General features: G+C 45.3%; 2 protein-coding genes across 3 annotated transcripts in view; one reads left to right on the top strand and one right to left on the bottom strand.

The window, feature by feature from the left end:
• si:ch73-29c22.1 (kelch-like protein diablo) overlaps positions 1 to 21684 on the top strand; it is a 242530-nt gene that overhangs the window by 108754 nt on the left and 112092 nt on the right. The gene's annotated exons all lie outside the window — the stretch shown is intronic.
• Positions 12092 to 21202, bottom strand: hscb (HscB mitochondrial iron-sulfur cluster cochaperone). 2 transcript variants are annotated; one of them, XM_056602556.1, is made up of 6 exons: positions 20681 to 21201; positions 20398 to 20494; positions 17250 to 17339; positions 16820 to 16964; positions 15328 to 15375; positions 14957 to 15184 (listed from the first exon to the last, which is right to left on the bottom strand). In XM_056602556.1, the coding sequence occupies exons 1-6, from the start codon at positions 21010 to 21012 to the stop codon at positions 15090 to 15092; spliced, it is 807 nt and encodes a 268-aa protein (XP_056458531.1). In that variant the 5' UTR covers positions 21013 to 21201; the 3' UTR covers positions 14957 to 15089. The 2 variants fall into 2 exon arrangements, with proteins under 2 accessions (XP_056458532.1, XP_056458531.1); XM_056602557.1 differs by lacking the exon at positions 15328 to 15375 and having other exon boundaries at positions 12092 to 15184; positions 20681 to 21202.

The raw sequence follows: 21684 nt of genomic DNA, 5'->3' as shown, positions 1-21684 counted from the left end.
GCCAGAGACTGTATTCACGTCGGCCTCCTGTTAACGGCCCTTGAAATTATACACAATTTCCTTAGCAAAAGATTTCATGGGAGGGGGAAATGGGGCCCCCCGGGGGCCTTCTGGTCGTGCCTCTGTAAAGTGTGTGTGTGGCGGGTAAGGGGGGGGGAGGGAGAGGTTTTCCTTGTACAAGGACATAAATGGTTTGGGGTGGTTAAGTTGGTGTGTGTGTGTGTGTGTGTGTGTGTGTGTGTGTGTGTGTGTGTGTGTGTGTGTGTGTGTGTGTGTGTGTGTGTGTGTGTGTGTGTGTGTGTGTGTGTGTGTGTGTGTGTGTGTGTGTGTGTGTGTGTGTGTGTGTGTGCGTGCGTGCGTGCGTGCGTGTGTGTGTGTGTGTGTGTGTGTGTGTGTGTGTTTGTGTGAATGCGTTTGCCATGTGTGTGTGTGTGTGTGTGTGTAGCATGCATGTATGCGTGTGTGTGTGTGTGTGTGTGTGTGTGTGTGTGTGTGTGTGTGTGTGTGTGTGTGTGTGTGTGTGTGTGTGTGTGTGTGTGTGTGTGTGTATGTGTATGTGTTTGTGTGTGTGATGCATTTGGGTGTGTGCCTGGAAGTGTGTGTTGCCTTTCATCAGATATCACCCCCACACACACACACACACTCCTCTGGTCGGGTGTGTCTCAGCTCAGAGATGTGGGCTTGCCTGCAAATTCCGTGCCTGTGTGTGTGTGTGTGTGTGTGTGTGTGTGTGTGTGTGTGTGTGTGTGTGTGTGTGTGTGTGTGTGTGTGTGTGTGTGTGTGTGTGTGTGTGTGTGTGTGTGTGTGTGTGTGTGTGTGTGTGTGTGTGTTGTGTGTCTGTGTGTGTGTGTGTGTTTTTGTGTCCGCTCTGCCAGATAAACAGTCAAGACAAAGTCCTCACCACGTAAATGAAACACAGTGATCTAAATATGCCCGTTCAGCATTTAAGTGGCAGGAAGACTATGCGGTTAGCCACCTTGTTTTCTGCTCTCCAAACCTTTGTGAGCCAAAGAGAAACCACTCTGCATCTTTTGAAGCCCCGGTGTTCTGTAAACAACCAGTTCTGCTGCTTCGTCTAAGTGGTTCTCGTGTTTCCGCCGCGCTGAGTGCCTAACAGGGGGTATTCAAACAAAAGGCGTTCAATTGAATCCCGGTCTGAGGGATTTATTTGGAGGAGGGAGGGTAAAAAAGAAAACAAGCGCTAACCCCATCAAAGCGGTTCCTCCCGTTTGTTTTCGGAGAGCCACGCTTAGCCCACACTTGAGCTCAAACTTTCCAAACGAGTTATCGAGAGAAAATGGTGGTGGGAAACCACAATGTTCTGGATCGGTGGGTGTTTACATAAGCGGTAGTCAATACAAGAGAGCGTAGCTATGCTATCTTTGTTTTACTCCCTTTTGTTTATCTCCAACGGCTGCAATGACAAAACATGCACATTAAGTCGTGAGCCGAATCGCATCCATACACTCGCAACACACTTCCTCGCCCACTGGCGACTAGTGATGGGTTGTTCGCGACCGAATGACTTCGAATGAACGAATCTTTAACAAGAACCAACCGAACTGATTCTTCTCTCTCGTTCGTCTCGACTCCTCCCAGATCCTGTAGTCGCTGAGTCGCTGTTCATTCACTGACTCAGAGTCAGTGAATGTCTCGTCAAACTTTTATACTCCATCATTGCTAAATCAAGTCTATTATCTTGCTGATATGTTAAACATCCCACCCCCCATATCGCTCTGTTTGGTTAAAGTTGTAATGTTGTGTTGATTGATGACCGATCGTTTGAGGATGAGAACAAGGGAGGAGCTGAGTCTGACTCACACAGCTGAGAACCGTGCATTCCATGATTCAATTCACCGCTACCGGAAGCGCGACTGAACGAGCAAACGATTCTGAACGATTCTTCTTGGCGAACTGACCGACGCGAACTGAATCAAGGAAACTAATCATGAAATCCTTCACTACCGCCGACACAGAGAGCGATACGGTCTGGTACCGCCACCGCTAAGAGCAGGCAAGAGTCGATCATCAAAGTCACAGCTCTTCTCTGTCTTGGCCATTGGTGGAACGAGCTCCCTGCCGACGTCAGGACCGCAGAATCGCTCAAGAATCGACTCAAGACTCCCCTGTTCAAAGTTCACCTGGACTCTGCATAGCCCCCCCCCCCCCCCCCCCCCCCTCCTAGCTATTGTATGTTGTGCATGCCCGCTCTTAATGTACACACTTATGTATGTTGTACTTAGTTATAGTAGCCAACTTAGCTGTTTAGCATCTTATCCTAGCTATTTTTGTTGTATACAGGGAATGGGTTGGCTTGGTTCCATGAACATCCTTACTGCACCGACAACGGTATAGTGTTTCACTTTCTTATGACCAATGTACTTATTGAAAGGCGCTTTGGATGAAAGCATCAGCTAAATACCCTGAATGTAAATGTACGGGGCCAACCCTAGCCTGTAATAGTGCGTTCCAGAGACGCTGCACCCCTGTACCACCTCGCTCCGCTCCCCGTGGGCTCAGGACAACATCCATCTCCTCACGGCTCACTGGCATGAATCATCGCCCCAGCGTAGCCTAAAGTAGCGGGCTTCACGGCGGCCAGACTGATGCACCGGTCCTCTCCGTGTCACGGACCGGAGGAGACCCGGGAGGCGGACCCCGCCATCGCTAACGCCGGGGTCAGGTTTCATGGCGACCCCCATCGACGACATCACGGCGAAGACGCCATCGCTTAATGTTGAAGGACGGGAAAAAGTTAACGCTCCAAGACTTTTGTGTGATTTTCTCTCCCTTGAGGGTGAAGTGAAAAGAAATTATAATTGTGAATTGAGAGCGAGAGAAGAAACTGGAGAGCGAAACTGGAGGAGCGGTGAAAGCTTTTTGTTGAGCGTTTGCTGTGAGTGTGTCCGCGGGAGTCCTCAGGGAATAAAGCAGCTTGATTACCCATCTCATGCAAATCTTAAGAGCGCTCGCTTTGTGAGCTTTAACAAAGCGTTTCACTGCTATTCAACTTGTAATTATTGTAGCATGATCACTTGTAGATATGTTTGGAGCCTTGTAAGCCTGCTGGCTTTAGTCATACTAGTCGTATGCCTAGCTTAAAAAAGAGTCTTTAGACAAAAGGTACCCCTTGCGAGTCAAGACAGGACACCTTTTATGCAAACAGAAACAACAAGCGCACTCTGTACAGTGTTGATTCTTTTCTTTGTTCATAACCAATGAGGTTCCTTTATCAAGACTGCGTGCCACGACCTTTCACCCTGATGACCTTGAGGTTGAAGGCTTGTGGACCACGGCGGTGGCTGACCAGTTCATCCTGAATGATAACATACACCGATCCACCTCTGGTCTCCACACCTTGGTGGGGAAGGGGTAATCAATGCTACAGGCAGATTTGGATCCTGTTGGATCGTTAAGCTGGGGGTCGGACCGGGAATGCGAGGCAGAATAAGCTCAGTTGAAAATATGTTGGTAAAAGCTGAATATATATCTGTTTGATAAAGATGTGGGGAAATAAAATCTAATGTAGGCCGTGTTTTGCAGCCCAACTCAGTGTGTTTGCACTTTGCCAGGTGCTCGTCGTATGTCGTATTGAGCTGTCGGAAACTTTATTCTCCTTATTTCTTTTGGTGTGTATTTTTCTGGAAAGCCATTGGAGACCAAAAAATATGCCTTAACAAGTTCAAATTTACCATTTGAAAGAAGCAGGTGTTGTGGTTTAAAATACTCTTCTTAACACAGAATAAATGTATGGAAAGCCGTGGGGGACACAACTGTGTTGGTTGTGTTAAGGTGTCTATTCCCTGACGGTTTTGGCCCCAATGGCTTTCCATAATGTTCAGAGTTAGTATCACGCATCAAACTACAGACTTCTGGAGCTGTTACATGCTACCCACTGTGCCTCCTCAACCGTGCATCGTTGTTCATTTAAAGTTTACGTTCATTATTTCTGCCTCAACTCCCCCCCTCCATGACTCCATACATTACCAAGCTCTACGGAGAGAAACCCTGACGTCAATGTGAAACACAACCTATACGAGAGGCGTGTTTGCCAGGTCTGTGTGCGTTTGATAGACTCAATGAATCTTTAATCAGAGTTGATTAACATAAGGACGGGTTGTGGTGTCAGAATGGTCTCGGGTGAAGAGCCTCAGCTAACACTGGTCGGCTCTCCCGGGTCTATCTATAAACATCCTTGAGAAACGATGTGGGTGACCTGCATCGGTATTGACTGTCGCTTGCTCTACATCAGGGGTCCTCAACCAGTTTTTTTCTCAGAGCCCCCTCAGGGTAATCCCCCCCACCCCCCCCCCACCCCCTGTATTGAATGGAGACAGATAACTTGGTCTGTTGAATTTAGTGTTTTATTGACGTTTTTCTCGTAATGTGGGCTATTTGCGTACAGCCGTAGCAGCCGGATGTTTAATCAATTCAAACTTTATTGTTTGATACTTCATGACGATAATGATAAAAGTCAAACCAACTGATTGTTTTTAAATTCAATACGCTTATATCAGATTGTATGGGGTACAGCCCCCATTAGAAAGCCCTTCTTCAGAGAAATCCGCTCCTAAATAACGCAAATATGACCGTTCAAACAATGATTTGTCTCAACAAATTGAGTTGATAATTGTTAATAAATCCACTGTTGTGCAATCGTGAATTGTTTTTGATCAAATGGGCCTCAGCTTTAAAATTACAAATATATTTTTGAAATTGCCAATCTTTGATTGGAGTCAGTTTCGAATTGGATTTAGTCTAAAACATATCGTTTTGGGGGGATAATAGCCAAACTTTAATTCAGTTGCAAACAAAGTTCTACTTTTAAAGTTGAACACATTGGATTCTCCATTTTTGAGGCAAAGTAACCTCATACACTTTAAATGTCTCTATGTATTTGTTTAGTTGTGAAGGAAATGTTAAACGGAAACGATGAATGGGTTATGAGCGCATTACTAAGAATAAAGCTATGGCTGATATGGAGAAGATGAGTTTTGAGAATGGGATTTTTATTCAAAAACTTGTTTTTCTATTGGCAAATCAACGACTTGCTCGCAAAAAGTCATCGCTGAAATCTGACTGGTTATAAAAACATGTTATTCTGCATTGATATTGGATATCAATATCAATTCATTGATACTGGATTGATATTACACTGTCCTTCCACAAATTTCATCTTGATTAGATTAAACTATCTCTATTACTCTTTTCGAAATGTTATGTTTTATTTGTTATTGTTCAAATTATGTAAATCACAAATAATCCTCCTAAACTTTACAATGAAAGCAAACAGTCTAACCAGAACTTATACTGCATTGAGAGCGGATTCTACCACCACTACTCTCGTAAGTACTGCGAAACTAATAAAAAAATAAATGAATAAAAATAATTGAATTATAAAAATCCTTTCCACTTCATTTAAATCACATAGCATAGCCTTGTTGGACGGACACAGTCCTGCTGGGACTTTTGTGCAAGGTAATTAATACGCCCGGCCACCGGCATACATTATCTACGAGGCCTGTGTGCTTTGTTAATAGACGGAGGTAGACCGCCCACCAAGTGGGCCTGTCTAGAAATATAACCTGTTTTTCCTTCCCTTGGAATTTAAATCCAATTCCACCATAATACCGTGTATCCACGTAAATTAAGCCCAAACCCAGCCCTATCCGTCATTGACTTCCTCAAATCACACCATCGCCTCACAGCCTGCATTCAATTATTGATAACGGCTCAACGTATTCTCTCCTAAGCTTGTTAAAATACTGTCAGACCCATACGTTCTCACAGGCACAACCCACTGCAGCACTGACGTCTCCGGTGAGCTCGGGGCCGGATCCCCTACACATTACAGCCGGCTGCAGATGGCTGGGGCTTTACACTTATCTGTCACTAAGCACTTCTCCGCTCCGCCCAGCTGTCTACCACCTAAGCATCCCAGGCAGGCTGGCAGTGGCAGGGTCTCACCTGGTTCCTCCACACCTGGCTGACCCTGACCCCCTCTGTCTCCAGCCCCACCACGACGCACGAGGCAGAAGGCAGAAAACACACTTTGGCTGCCGAGTCCGAAGGCTGTCTTGTACATAATGAAGCAGGCAACATAAGCTCCCCCGGTTACCCCTTGCACAGCTCTCCTTCCTCTCTCGCTGAGCGGCATGATGTCTGGGGCAGGCTAGTGTCAACTCAGCTGTTACATCTGCCTGGGCTCTCTCCAGTCCTCCCTCCTAAAAACCTCTCCAGAACTCCCTCCTAATTCCTCCAGCAGGCGGCTGGGATCAGCCGGCGGAACTCATCAGAGCTGCAGGCACAGACAGATGCTGCAGGTGACCACTGGGACGGCGAGAGAGAGAGAGAGAGAGAGAGAGAGAGAGAGAGAGAGAGAGAGAGAGAGAGAGAGAGAGAGAGAGAGAGAGAGAGAGAGAGAGAGAGAGAGAGAGAGAGAGAGAGAGGGAGAGAGGGAGAGGGAGAGAGAGAGAGAGAGAGAGAGAGAGAGAGAGAGAGAGAGAGAGAGAGAGAGAGATATTCGCACTTCAATTGGTGGTTCACCGCCGATCTGCCTGGTAAACTTTTCAGCTCAGGATTTTGTAATTCGGTATACCATATATAATAGGGTTAGAGTTTTAGATATATCAAGGTTGTCCTTATTTCAATATAATGGCAGCAGTTTCTTGGTTAGATTGTATATCTTCTTCAGAGTCGTGTTATGCCGTCTCTTGGCTGCTGCTATGTACAGCACACGCTCAGGGCGGTATGAATACATTCAATGTAACGTAATCTTAAGCAGGCTATATTGTGTTTAGTTATGTTCTTTTAGTGTCCACCTCCGGGTCCAAGATTCCTTTCTCATTACATCCCGGCAGGTGCAAGAGCGTAAAACACACCATTACCCGATGACTCCCCAGATGATCTGCACGTGTCATCAGTTTGCAGATGTTTGATGTTCAAACACATGGAAGAGGCTTCGCCTTCTTGGCTCCGACATGAAAGGGTGCCATCGTTCATTTCTGCCTTTCTTGGGTCAGCTCAAAGCCCTTTTATATTGTAAAACTTAAAAGGCCTAATCCCGATGTGACTTTAATCCATTGAGCTTCGTGAGAAGGGGTTCTTACACGTAATGACCTCGCGAGCATGCCATCCGTGCGTTGGCCTTTTATTTTTTTCTCTGAAGGACCGTAGCGGTTGGTTGTAATGCTGCGGGAGCCGCCATTGTAGCCGAAAGTATCTGCATGTATCAGCCAAGCGGAATGGCTGAGGGATTGTGGGGGGTTTGCGAAGATAAGTTTAATGGGTGTAATACCACACTAATCCAATTAAAGCTCTTCAGTTACGTGAAACATTGCCGCCCGTCCCTTTAAGAAGGCTTCACCAGCCCCTTCCCTTTAAGAAGGGTTCCCCAGAGGGAGGGGCAGCAGTGCAGCCGGTTGCCATGGCTACAGCTGGAAGAGGGATGCGAGTGAGCTGCAGTACTGACAACACTGAAATAAAGTACACACACAAACACACACACAAACCCTTGCAAGGACACACAAAGACACACACTCCCTCACACATGCACCACCCAGCAATACACACAAACCATATATCCCCTCCATCAATACGATTGTAAGACAGACTTAGGAGTCATAGGAGTAATACATTTCATAATGCATAGTATCATATCATATCATATTTTAAACTATTACAAGATGGATAAATAGATAAACCCAGACTGACAGCGGAAAGAGAGAGAGAGAGAGAGAGAGAGAGAGAGAGAGAGAGAGAGAGAGAGAGAGAGAGAGAGAGAGACATAGAGGGAGAGAGAGAGAGAGAGAGAGAGAGAGAGAGAGAGAGAGAGAGAGAGAGAGAGGGACAGACAGACAGACAGACAGACAGACAGACAGACAGACAGACAGACAGACAGACAGACAGACAGACAGACAGACAGACAGACAGACAGACAGAGAGAGAGAGAGAGAGAGAGAGAGAGAGAGAGAGAGAGAGAGAGAGAGAGAGAGAGAGAGAGAGAGAGAGAGAGAGAGAGAGAGAGAGAGAGAGAGAGAGAGGGAGGGAGGGAGGGAGGGAGGGAGGGAGGGAGGGAGGGAGGGACGGACGGACGGACGGACGGACGGATGGGTATGCAGATGGGTATGCAGATGGGTATGCAGATAGCTGGACAGTTAATACAGATAGATAGCTTTATCCATATACAGTTCCACTTAGATAACATCCTCCATAGCAATAAGGATATGATCCAGTTGAAACACCAGGATGCCACACTCTATGTTCAGCTCAGTATCACAGACAGCGTTTACATTTTTCTGTGTCAGCTGTTGCTGGAGTTAATCTCAAAAAGATTTACATTAACCAGTAGAGCATGTCCAGCTGCATGTACAAGTGCAGCTCTACAGTAATGTGCAACCAATTATGTTCCACAGGTTTGCAGACATTGAACCTGATATGCTGTGACTGCCCATGGCATATCAACACTGAACACTTTGTAGTCAGAGCTAAGGAGGGTTAGCTCTTAGGGTTTTGTACATTAGTGGCAAGATCTAAAGGGGGAGGGGGGGGGGGGTGGAAGCCAATTAAAGCAGGCTAATTTAGGTAATTTTCACTTTGACATGAATGTGAGGAATATCACAATTAATATTAAAGTCAAACGTTTATCATTTCAGTTGATGCTGGCCTCGTGGAGAAGGGAAGATGTAATGAGAGGTGTGAACTGGACATAGGGGAGCATGGGGACGTGTGTGTGGATGATGGCTGGTGTGTCTGGCTCCCCTGGCGGAGTCTAATTGGACTAAGGGGCTTGGTGAGGCTGCACACCTGTTGCACTTTGATCCATCAATTTATACAGGTTAAACCAGCCAAGACTGCACAGCACACCGGGGGAGAGCTCCTGCATGGCAGCGGAGCAGCCTCGCCATTTACATTAGCGACATCCGTAACAATAAACTGTGTTTAACACCACCACCCTGCATCCTTTATGTTCGGAGGAGCCAAGAATAAGTCACCAGCCACCTAGGTGTAGTGTACTAATGGACTGTGCTACAGTATTAAATATTAGTGCTGTCAGTTAAACGCGTTATTAACGACGTTAACGCAAACCAAATTTAACGGCGTTAATTTTTTTATCGCGCGATTAACGCACATTTATTACTATTTTTATTTTTTTTATTTTTTTTCTTAGGCTCAAAACAAAGACTGCTATTTTCAAGGCAGTATGTTTGTATGTTCATCGTTTAATTGCACTATAGGCTTTTTTTTTGTATCGTCCTGTTTTGATCAGTATAAGCCAATGTTGTTATCAATAAAAAAACATTTGCACAAGACAAGCCGATGCACTTCACCATGTTGATACGAGCATTAAAATGAGAAAAATTAATGGGACGAAGAAATCAAGGGATAATTAGCATAGAAAAAAATTGCGATTAATCGCGATTACTCGCAATTAATCGTGAGTTAACTATGACATGAATGCGATTAATCACAATTAAATATTTTAACCACTTGACAGCACTATTAAATATACATGCATGCACACATCAGTGAGAAGTGGATCCAGATTCGGGGAACAGCACTGCATTCCTGGAAAGGGAAGTCACTTTTGAATTGTGAGATTGATTAATTGTATCGGAGCTATTTTGTAACATGCCAAGGTTCAGTTCTGTGTTCGGTAATGTCTCATACAAGCGTGTCACATTACGAGCTTGAAGGTATTAGGCACTGTATTAATACAAAGGCTTGATTCACTGGACACGCACCGCCTGAAAAGGCTCACTGACATTCTTAGTGATTCCATGGAAGTTCAATTACTCTTAAGAAGAATCTGTGGGAGTCAGAGTAAGTACACAGTGCTCTTTCTAATTCATGTTTTCCCTTGATGTGTTATTAATATTATTAATATATTAATTAAAAGGACCTGTGGCTAATTACCGTATGTGTTGTGTTCTGATTTACAGATTTTAATGACAAGCTGGTTACAGGGAGTCTTGTTTGCTTTAATAAGAGAGGCATCAACACGTAGACTGAGGAAGCAATGCGCCGAGGCGGGCTCTCTTTAAACACACATATTAACACTGTGTGCTCAAACAGGTCGAATAGATATACCACAGCTCACATAGCTAATTGGTATTTTGCAGCAGCATTATCAATGTAAAGGACGGGGGCAAGGGATTAAAGAACGCACGCATCATAAAATCCTTTATTGCCTTTACTCTGCCTCCTGACAGCGTTCCAGGCAGAGAATTAATCAAAAGAACCATTTTTGCCGAATAACTGATGTGGCTTCAGAAATGGATGACGATGACTGACAGCTCGGAGGGTGATTCATTCCGGCCTGCTCCCATGATTGGCAAGAGACACAAAAAAACCTGCATCATCTGGCTTTATGTGCACTTACAGCATCTGGAGGTTCCCAGTGTTGCTGATCTCCCTTACCCCCAGCTGGAGGGAGCCAGCTGCTGTTTACTGAGCACCACCCACTCCTGGGGGGGGGGGGGGGGGGGGGGGGGGGGGGCTGGGGCATGGAGGGCTAAGAGAGAAGCCTGTGGGTCATCGGCCTCAATTTGAGCGGGTGTCAGCAATGTACGATACGGCCACTCTCCTGTCTGGTGCAATAAGAGCCCTGAGTCGCAGCAAAGCCCAGGGAGATGTTTCTTCTGATGCTCCAGTCCGACAGCAGCAGTGACCGTGAGGGTCCTTTCATAACAGCGGAGCACAGGTCCACACACCCGCCGCGTTCAAATATTACAATAAGCAGAATGAGTTTGCAAACTTTCTGATCGGGATTGACGCCGGTATCGCCAGGCAATGTCTAAGGGTAAAAATAAAAAAGGGAATCTGACCGAGCCCGATCAATCAAAAATGATTGGGTGCATGATTAAACATTGGCTGCTCCTGAAAAAAAGAAAAATAGCCATATGCCTTCATCCTGAAGCAGGTCCACTGGAGAATAAATAAAAAGCTAATCAAATCTTTTATTTGGCTTTTGTGTTTATTATGCTCCCAAGTTGCAGCAGGAGACTGCGTTGTCATAGAAACACCTGCAGTAGTATAAAGGTTACGTGGTAGCTCGACTTGCTGGGATAGAAGTAACGAGTGAAGGCATCATTATGTGGAATATAAACGGCCCAATGATAGAAAAAATCACTGGGCTGGGTTTGCATCTTGGTTTTTCCCGAGAAGCAAACTTCAAATGGATGTGTGGTGCTGACTACAAATCTTTTTACTCCAATTTGACTGTATAAAGATTTGGCAGGATGGAGTTGGACTCAAAAACAATATTTGGATAATGCAATAGCGTGCCACAGATGCAGGCATACGGCTGAATTCCTGCATAGCAATATAGCCTTACGGTAAAAAGGGTTTTCATATCCATAATATTTTCATCCCCTCTATCGCATGTTTACCCATCAGAATAAAAAAATGAAAAAACGCACCCGTTTCATTGTCAACTCATCTTAACAACTTGATGCTGGACCTAACTGATCACCATCTCGAAGACTTTACGCCCAAACTTTTTCTTTTAATCTGGCACAAAGAAAGCCACCTGGAGTAGGGAGAGATCCCCCAGGGGCGGGGGCCCTAAAACTCTTTGCTTTCAGGTTTGAACGGTTCCGATAGGTCGCTCTGTTTAAACAGTCTTTTTGAGTCACCGGTTTTTATGATTGGCTGTCGGAGAGGAAAGAACCTCATGGAGGAATGATGAGCCTATGTCGGTGCCTATGCTCTACACTATAGAACTAGAACACACAGAAGAGAATGCGGTTGTGGCAACAGACTCCAGGCCGTGTCATCAGCCGGCGGTGGTGACAGCCTTCAGATGGGCGATGTAATGAGACTGAGAGCTGCTGCGGCTGGTGGCCCTCGACTCCACAGAAAGTGAATGGCTGATCTTCCCTCTCTCATGTATAAACCCGTCTCAAACAAGTGGTTCATCCTCTTCAAAGACTCCCCTGAACCCCGGAACCAGAAGCCTTTTGAAGCAGCCTCTCCGAGGGGTTCCTGTGCTTCGTCTACGGCGCCAACTTCCTTCCAGAAGTTTCTCCTACACCTGGAGCCGACGTTTAATATGATTTCAGCTGCACTTGATCTGAGCGAGTCCGTCTTCTTCCTTTGTTTGTTTCGAGCCGCTTGAAATCCACATTATTATCTGCCACTATCCACCGTTATCATCTTGTTTCGTTAATCAATTTGGAAACAGGGCCCTTTATCGTGTTTTTCCATCTTGAATTCATTGCTACATTGCTACAAATATCAGAGATTAGAGTGGAGCAATCCATTACATAAGTTAGTGTGTAATCATCTAGTTATTCAATAACTAATTCATGCTTGACTCACGCAATCAATTTTCTGTGTGGATGTTAAAGAGAGAGTTGATGTGAAGCGTGAACACACTAATGAATGACCAGTCTGTCTTCTAAATCTTCATCATTAAATCTCCTCACAGGGTTTGTATCGAAGAGGAGTGCCTATCCTGCATTGGGACATGATGTTAAACATAGATATAGATAGATGGCGAGGGGAAAACAACCAAGTAAACTCTACTTTTGAGGACTGTAGCACGGAAATACGAGTACCAATGTCAGTCATGGCAAGACGATGTAGCTGCTGTACAACGTCTGAAGTGAGATGAATATTCACCACAGCCAGGGTGGCGCCTGATTGTTGTTGATCGGAAAAATAACAATCCAAACACGTGTTTAACACGAGGATAATCCAAGATTGTCCGACCTCAGAGCCTACAGTAGACTTTGCCTGGGCTGTTAAGCAACCGGAAAAAAGGAATGGCCGCAAGCGATTTACTTGGCTTCTGCTGGCAACTCAACGTGTTAAAACATCTCCTCTGCACCGCGGGCACCTGAGAAGGACACAGCGAGGCTCCTGGTAAACTGAGGAAGGCAGCGGCGGTGCAGAATAGAGGCTGTGCTGGCGGGTTAGATCATGCATATTTGTCCTAGACACCAATGACAACGACAGTGTACCAGAAACGGCGTCTCTCCAAGAACAGAATAGGGACACAGCACCCATTCCCGGTTCGGATTAGCGACTGCTGTGTCAGACCACAATGTCATTACTGGCCTACAGTGGCAGACAGAATAAACAATGAAGACGCAGCCGCTCGGATTATGCGGGAGGCAGTTGGGATTCCGTGAGCTCCAGTCACGCAGAGGCACGCTGTGAGGGAAGATCTGATGATTTCCCAGGACTGCGGACCAACACGGGAAGGAAAAGGGAAAACGAGCCATTGGAGAACTGCTCATCGTGCATTAGTGTGGACATCTGTCAAGTGAGGGGTGTTGCATGTTAAGGTGTTGAATTGCCTTTTCTTTTGAGAATGAGGTCTCCACGGCTTCAATGCCAGTGGATGTCATATTCCTGTGCATCTCTATGGGCTGATATCAAATGCAATTGTTGTGATCTGCATTTTGTTACGATTAGGTCATATGTGTCCTACAATAATATAGCCAATTTACAATGTTTACTTAAACAGCAGCATAATACATTGTGTTGGATTTAATCCATGTGTTTTATGGTTCTCTTTGTCTTGAAGAGAGGTGGTTATACAGGTCTTCATAAATGAAATAATATTAAGATAGTAATAGCAAGACAGATTACATCAGTTTAAATTAGATTAGATCACATTTGATTCAGCTTTACTGCTTTTAAGCAGCAGCCACCCAGGGATCCACTACCCAACCGGTGCCTTGATCAAGGTCACTTGCAGGTTTATCACTCGCATGCCTTTGGTGTGGGAGGAAGCTGGCGCACAGAGAGGAATCCCGGATTGGTCCAAGCGGGGTTTGAACCCCTGACCGTCGTGCTCAACATGACGGTCTGTACTTTGAACATATATTTGACCAGAGGAGGTCTGGTGAATCCTCAATCATCCAACAGCGAAAGGTCTGCCGCTCTAACATAACTACTGGCCTTTTGAAGGAGAAACTACATTAAACTGTTAACGCAACGTCGACAGGTTGTGACGGTGATTGCTCGGTTAAAGTTAAAGTATTTGAAATTAACTCTAATCTACGCAACCAATCCAAGAAGAGTTCATATCAGACACATGGACGAGCAGTGAATGGGTTGAATGTATCGCCTCATTTAGCCCTGTTCAAATTCCTACCAGAGCACACCTCCTCTAATCTAAAGAGCAGCTCGCAGTTCATTTTTCCATCCCAGTAAATTACTGTGCTGAGCTGCTGAGTTCTCCCCTTTTCCCTCTCTTTCAAACTCAATTTCAAAGAGTCGGGAGAGACGCGAGTGGCCCGAGAGAGTTGGTCCATCACATTTTCTCATTAATCTAGACGAGGCACCGCGTGGATCATGGCTTCCGATTACGACATGAATAATAAATGAGATGGCTTGTCTCCATTTGGAGGAAAACCTGGGAGAAGCCCTTGCTTAATGCCCTATGGTCTATAGGGAAACCTCTTCTACGTGTGGGAGGAAATAGAGACGAAAATGGGTTGTTTTTCAAGCTGAGGAATAAATATGCCGCATCAACTTACATAATTTCCATTTTGAGAAACAAATCAATATGCAGGGTTTTTCTATCCATAAGGAGTCCCAGACATCACATGGATGTAGCCCTTCAGATCACATCCTTACCGTTATGTATACTAAAGCTATCATGAATAGAAATAAGTGAGTATACTTCTATGAAAAAAAGATTTCCTTTTGATTCATCAAGAGCAAGTTGCGGTGCAGTTTTCTGCCGAGTTGTCAAGGTATTTTGTCTCCACCTTAAGGTAACCCTAGGAACTGAATACTTTGTGGCTAGACACGGGGATGACGAAAATCATCGTAACTAATCAACATAATTACCTCATTAGCATTCAATCATCGACTTGCTTGTATAGAAAAACCGGTACCTGACATATGAATGACACTTTGGGAGGTTTGAAGCCTCTCATAATAATAGGCCTTGAGGACGATCATCCAATCAGGCAAAATTTCTTAATCAATTTAATTTATTCATACTTTAGAATAAAATTTCCTTTATTTAAAATATTAAACAAACTCATATATAAATATATAATATACCACACATTGAATGTAAATTGCTCCTGCACATTTTAAACTTGCTCAAATAAAAATTATATATATCACATAAGCTTAGAAAGTTGTTCTTTCACTTTCTCTTCAACGGTTGCAAAGTACTTCATCCGGATAAGCAGTGCCTTGGCAGCTTCATGCTCCCCTAATAACGTAGGACAAAAAAAACAAAGAAAAAAGGTTATTAAAAAAAGAGTTCAGTCAGACTCGTCGAAAGGATTAACGACACAACATAAATTCAGAACACTAATTAAACTCTTCTTCTAACCATAACTCGCGGGGACGTACCTCTGTTCAGAGCTCCGTCTATCTGGTCTGTCAGTTCCTCTAGCTTCACTATAAATAAGAGGGAGAGACTTCCACAGTTACTTTAAGTCCGTCATTAAAGGGTCATTAAACAGAGGATAACCGATAGGTGGGAGCATAATCAACTTCTCTTTAGAAGATACGCATAACACCCAGATAAATCAAACACTACATACATTAAACCCGCCCATCTGTTCACCCATCTGCCAGGCAAGGCAAGTCGGGCGAGTTCCCTTACAAATGACTAATTTCCTCGACACAGAAAAACAACCTATTTTCTACTCAGCACATTTCAAAAGCGCATTCACTCATTTCTCCCCAGGATTATTTACGGCGTCCTGTCTCAATAGTAAGTGAAACCCTTTTGTGTTTTCTCCCCGGCGCACAAGGCTGCCATTAGACTCCCGCGGCCACCTTTGTATCCGTCTCAATTGTGCCGTCTCCGTCTCATGCATCCTACCCCGACTCCTAACCGGGGGAGAGACGACCGCACCGGGACGGTATGGTCCGGCCCGCTAGCAGGGTCCAGGGGCCGAATCTCGCACCCTAGCCCGCGCGGGCGGGCGGGTCGGCACTGCTGCGACCCCATTGGCTCGAACATCATTCGAGACTCACCTGTTCAGAGTTCATCTAGAGTCTGTTAGACTCTATGTTGTACGTCCTGGCACTTAGTGTACGCACTTATTGTTTTGTGTCCTGGCACTTAAAAATAGTACTTAGCATGGTGCAGCATTTTATCCTAGAGATCTTTCTTGTTTACGGGGAATGGGTTAACCTTAGTATTGTAAGTGCTTGGCATTTGGTTCTATGAACATCCTTACTGTACCGACAGCGATATATTGTTGTTTCTCTTTCTTCTGATAAATGTACTTATTGAGAGTCGCTTTGGATAAAAGCGTCTGCTAAATGACCTGAATGTCAACTGTAAATGTGAATGTCATGTACGTGGACCGTCGGCGACGAGCTCCCCCCAACACGCGATCACGTGTTCATAGGGCTGCTCGATTATGGAAAAAAAAAATCATAATCACGATTATTTTGGTCAATATTGAAATCACGATTATTCAAACGATTATTTTTGGGTTTGAAAACATGTTGTATTTCTTCAGCATGTCTCTAGCAAAATTCCTTTGTAACTGAGAACTTTGAAAATTCGCCTTAAAAAATTCCAAGAAAATGTTAAAATATAAAATAATGTACAGGTATGTATCCAGCTTTTCTTTTGATAAAAAATTTTAAAAAATTTAAAAAAAACGAAAAATCGATCGTAGATAGTTTTGATTTTTTGACGCTAAAATCGAGATAGAAATTTGATTAATCGCCCAGCCCTACGTGTTCATGAGTGCCACGCCTTCCACCGCACCACCCAGAGTGACGGCCACGCTGCGTTCTCAACGCTGTTCCAACCTGGGGGTCGGGCTGACCCGCCGAACCCCGGCGGCAATAAACGGGCGGCGAGCGTGTCACGCGTTACCTTTGGTGTCGCGGCCGATCCGGTCGGCTTCCTCCGGCGTCTGCGCGTCCTCCACCGCCTCGTTCAGCTCCATCAGCTCCATCAGGAAGCTGGGGTCCGCCCCGGAGTCGCTCCCCTCCTCCAGGGCCATGCCCTCCAGCTCCAACTGGAAACACGCCCCTCGTTTACACACCAAACCCCCGCAGACACACGCCCGCACGCACCGTCTCATGGAAGGCAATCGCCGCGATGCATTACTTATGAGGCGAGAGGGGACTCATAACTCACACCCTTTTTAAAATTCTCTCCTTATTTGGGGTGTCTGAGACATTTTGGGGACAGGTTGTACGCAATCCCCCGTCGGTCTGCACGGTTTCCTTCTAAAATATTAAACTGTTTATTTCATTTTTTTGTAAAATAAATATATAAAAGAAAAGAAATAACGACTCACCATATACAGGCCTCGACTCAGAGGCTTGAGCAGCGTCCGGTACGCCTTGTTCAACAGGGCCGACTGGTCCTCCGAGTGCTGCTGCTCCTCCTGCGCCCAAGAACAAGAGCGACCGTGACTTCCACATGTTGGAGCGATGATATCGGAGAACACAGATCTATGGCTGTCTCTTACCATGCGTCGAGATCCGCAGACTCCGGTTAACAACCGTATAATCATACAAAGGGTAATGCAGCCTCGCGCAAAGTGTGTGGGCCAGAACCTGTTGTTCACCCTGCTCTCCTCCTTCTGAGGGCAGCGCTGACTCCTTCACCACAGATCAATAATCTATAGCCTATAGGGACCTCAGTGGTGGAATGAGCTCCCTGCCGTTCTCAGGACCGCAGAGTCGCTCACTATCTTCCAAAAAAGACTCACCAGTTCAGAGTCCACCTCGACTCTGCATAGCCCCCCTCCCCCTTCTGGCCACCATTGTACACTGTATTTTATTGTGTTGTATTGTATTGTATTATAGTACTTAACTGCAGAAGCTGCCATCATTGCTGTAACGCGGGGAATTGGTTAGCCTAGCGATTGTTGTACTTGCACTTGGTTCTATGAACATCCTTTCTGTACCGACAGCGATATATTGTTGCACTTCTTATGACAAATGTACTTATTGAAAGTCGCTTTGGATAAAAGCGTCTGCTTAATGCCCTAAATGTAAATGTAAATGTAATAGCCGTGTGTCATTGTACTACGATAACAACAATAACACAAAGGTACAGCATGTTCGCACAAAGCCGTTGATTCCTTCGCACACAAAGAAACCCAAAGGAATTGATTAACAGGAATAACCGCTAATGTGATGTTTTACGTGTAGCTGCATAAGTGCCTTTCTGAGACCCTGAGACAGAGTGGAGGATGTGGTGGTGGGGGCGAGATGGGGGGGCCCGCACGAAGGGCGGGAAGGGGGGGCGGAGGGGAGTAGCTTGGAAATGGCTGGCAGATCGAGTACATTCTGTGGCTGTCAAGTCTGTCAGCTTCGGTGAAAATCAATAGTCTCAAGCGGTGGCCCATGGGCCTGTCATGTTCAGCCAGGGCTGTAATAACAACCTATGGAGTCGGTAGTCGGGTAGTAATGAGACTTCTTCTCCAGCCTATAGGATGCCGTTCCCCTGGGGCTTCATGGATGTCTAATTAAGAGAAATGTCCGGTAGTGCTGATAAAACCCAGGAGTACCAGCACAAACTATTGAGATACAGATCCCCGGGCGGAGGGAGTGGGGCTTGGTTTTAGATACATCTGAAGTCTTTATTTCGGTGGACAGGGTGACATATGGCTGCTTCCCAACAACCACATAGGTTGTTGGGCCTCAGCTTATCTGCAGTGGGTCTCCTGTGTGCTACCCCTCACTGTAACTCTGAAAGTAAACAGATCTAGAGGACACACGCAGACACAATTGTGCAATACTTCTCTTGAGTTTCACCGGCTTTTTCTTCACAGAGATATCTGTCTGAGTCTAGCCCTGTTGTGTCAGAACTAAGGGCTTGCTGGCCTTGAGTCACGACACGGTCGGTTCGGCTTTGCAATGCATCACAGAAGACCATCAACCAAGCACCCGCCTCTTGCACAACTGAGTGCATGACCCACAGTGCTGTGTTCAGCCTCGAGATTGAGACAACTAATTGTTCACAACCAAATCAGTCAGTGGTTATGTAAGGCAACCCACTGAAATGCAGAGGAAGGGGAAATGAAAAAAGTCTTTGGGTATTGGAAAACAAAAAACCGAAACCGGGAGAACTTAACTATCCAGCTTCATCTTTGTGCCTTAGAACTTTTGGAAGGGTTTAAGGTTTTGAATCATATTTGAAGTGACAAAACCCAAATAATAAACTGAAGCAAATAGCTGAGCCATGCAGCTTAGCTGTTGCCATTGTTCCAACTTTCAATCCTAGGGTCGTTAGTTTGAACCACATCAACATTGGGTCCCGAGAGGGGACTTTGAGGGGCCTGTCTAATACAGGCAGACTCTGGTCAGGCGTTGAGGCTTACACTATAACTTGGACCCATATTTTAGACAGAGAGGCCTCAGACAGGGTTAAAGGTGACGATTAGCCGTTAAAAGCCGTTTTGAAAATCTGCCCATTCTGACATCATAAGTGGGCGTGTCCACCTAGATGTTCGATGGATAGATGAGCAACGTTTGCTACAGTCGACTGGGTAGGCTGGTAGACAGATCTATCCAGCATAAATGTGGCTCTCTTCATGTGGTTTGACAGAAAATCATGGATCATCACTGCTGGAGCTCCACACAAAAGGTGCATGAGCAGCTTTCTAATATGGTAATTCTCGCCCTGTCTGCACAGTGTAAATATGTTTCTTTCAGACCGATTGGGACACTGATATCTTTGCATGTGTGTGGAGTTATAGAAACGCCTTGCCAGTTAAAATCCCGGGTACAAGGTAATCTAGTTATTTCAGAATAAGACAGTTACTTACACCATAATAATAACAAGATTATGTTGATTTGTTTTTTATCGCCCAAGTTGTACTCGTCACATTGAATGTGAATAGATTGAATGGCTTTTACCACGCAATACTTTACGATACAACTGAATAGCTTCAACTGCACAAGGAAGCAAGCAGGGAAGAGCGGTGATGCAACATTATGTAACACTTTTCTCTGTGTGTTGTGTTGTCTCTAGACTTGGACAAAGGCACACATGGTAAGGCCTTTTGCTTATTTTTCAAATACTCTGTAAATAATGTATTTCTCTTGGACGGTACTTTTAAGGGCCACATTTTGTACAGGAGACCGTTAAGAAGGATGTGAAAATCGTCTGATTTAGTGGACTCTATGGGTACCTGCTTGTTAGGGAAGATACAGTGAGAATATCATTTACAAGGAAACATCCTGCCTACCTTTAAAATCCATGCACCACACATCATTTCTTAGGCCCTTTTCCCAAGACATTCAGGCCCTGGCCAACATGAGTAACTGCTTGCTAAAAAAATAACTACCGTATGTGGTCGGTTTGAGGAATGCAGCCTCAGACATGAAAACAATGTCTGCTCTAGTCGATTATCAGCACGATTCCCCATGGCACATTGGTTGAAGTCAATTGGAATCTATTACAGTTCCATATCAAAAGCAGGCGCCCCATACCTTTGTGTTTTGGCTGAAGTTGTCTGGGTGTAGGGTGCGCTGCAGCTGCAGGTACGTCTTCTGAAGCTTCTGTGTGTCCAGCGTGAATGAGTGGGGACTGATAAAAGGAAAAAACACATTGTAAGGTCAGATGTGTGTGTGTGTGTGTGTGTGTGTGTGTGTGTGTGTGTGTGTGTGTGTGTGTGTGTGTGTGTGTGTGTGTGTGTGTGTGTGTTTTGTTTAGATTGTTAATGTCAAAAGTAGTATTGGTAACAGCCCCTCTGTCACTCACTTAAACACTTACCTGTTCAAAATCTGGAAGTGGGATGCTGACTCATCTGCCGGCTGGACGACTTTGCAGAGAGGACAGAAGAAGGTTGGCTGGTCTTCAAGGGTCTGCTGACACTTCCAACAACTGAGTTTGGTGTGTGCAGTGCAATAACCCCGGAATGACCCCACGTGTGTCCTACATACAAACGATGAGCCCACTTTGGGTGGCCCGGAGTTTACATGTCTACCTAGTGCTTCCTCTGTGGGTTGCGTATCATAAGTTTGTCCCCCCGTAACGACTGAGTACCTCACTGGAAGGACGGTCCTGAACCACCGAATGGACCGCGCACCGACCAGTGACAACATGATCCAAACCCGTTTGTGAGCGTCCCGGAGTCAGACACAATAGTCGATGTGGCTCATGAGTGTTTAGGAAGTTTTGGTGTCGGTCACGGTGTATGATAGTAAACACGGCTGTCTGGGTGCGTGGATTTATACATAGATATCACCAGTGTTTCCGCTAGGCAGCCGTAGCGCCCCCCTCGGCTCGGCAGACAGTCACCAAGCAGCAGCAGCAGCAGAAACAGCGCCCTGATCCATTAGACGCCGCATTGGCCGGTAGACCGTACGTAAACGTCGCCGCCATATTGGAGAGGCAAAGACAGGCCTGGAAATAAATACAGGTAAACGGTGGAGCTGTAGGTTTTCTGTAAAAAAAAAAGAAAAAAAAAAAGCACTATAACATTGAATTGTTCAACCTACTACATAGGTCGTTTTGTGATATATATTAAATAATTGTATATATTAAATCATTTTATATATTAAATCATATATATTTTTACCCCTTGTAAATCTTAGACCCTTGTATGTAACCTCTCCAAAATTGGCTGATAAATTAAAACCGTACAGGCATTTCTATCCAGAAAAACGCAGCCCCCTGTTGACTTGCAATCCTAAACAGGCGATCTTTACCTTCCCAATATGGCGGCGGTGTTGACGTACGATCCAAAGACGCCTTGACAGCGTCCCTCTCGGCCC

This window comes from Gadus chalcogrammus, chromosome 11 (assembly GCF_026213295.1).
Source record: "Gadus chalcogrammus isolate NIFS_2021 chromosome 11, NIFS_Gcha_1.0, whole genome shotgun sequence".
NCBI lineage: Eukaryota > Metazoa > Chordata > Actinopteri > Gadiformes > Gadidae > Gadus > Gadus chalcogrammus.
The sequence above is the reverse complement of the archived record's forward strand: the minus strand, read 5'-3'. Positions and strand labels throughout refer to the sequence as shown.

Bases quoted from the DNA above. Each gene is read 5' to 3' on its own strand.
- hscb (XM_056602556.1), bottom strand. From the start codon at position 21,012: ATGTTGTCACTGGTCGGTGCGCGGTCCATTCGGTGGTTCAGGACCGTC. The intron at 16,965-17,249 runs GTGAGTCGTTAT...GCGTGTTTCCAG, and splicing joins TGAGTCGAGGCCTGTATATG to TTGGAGCTGGAGGGCATGGC. The intron at 15,376-16,819 runs GTAACGCGTGAC...TCTTATTTATAG, and splicing joins GATCGGCCGCGACACCAAAG to TGAAGCTAGAGGAACTGACA.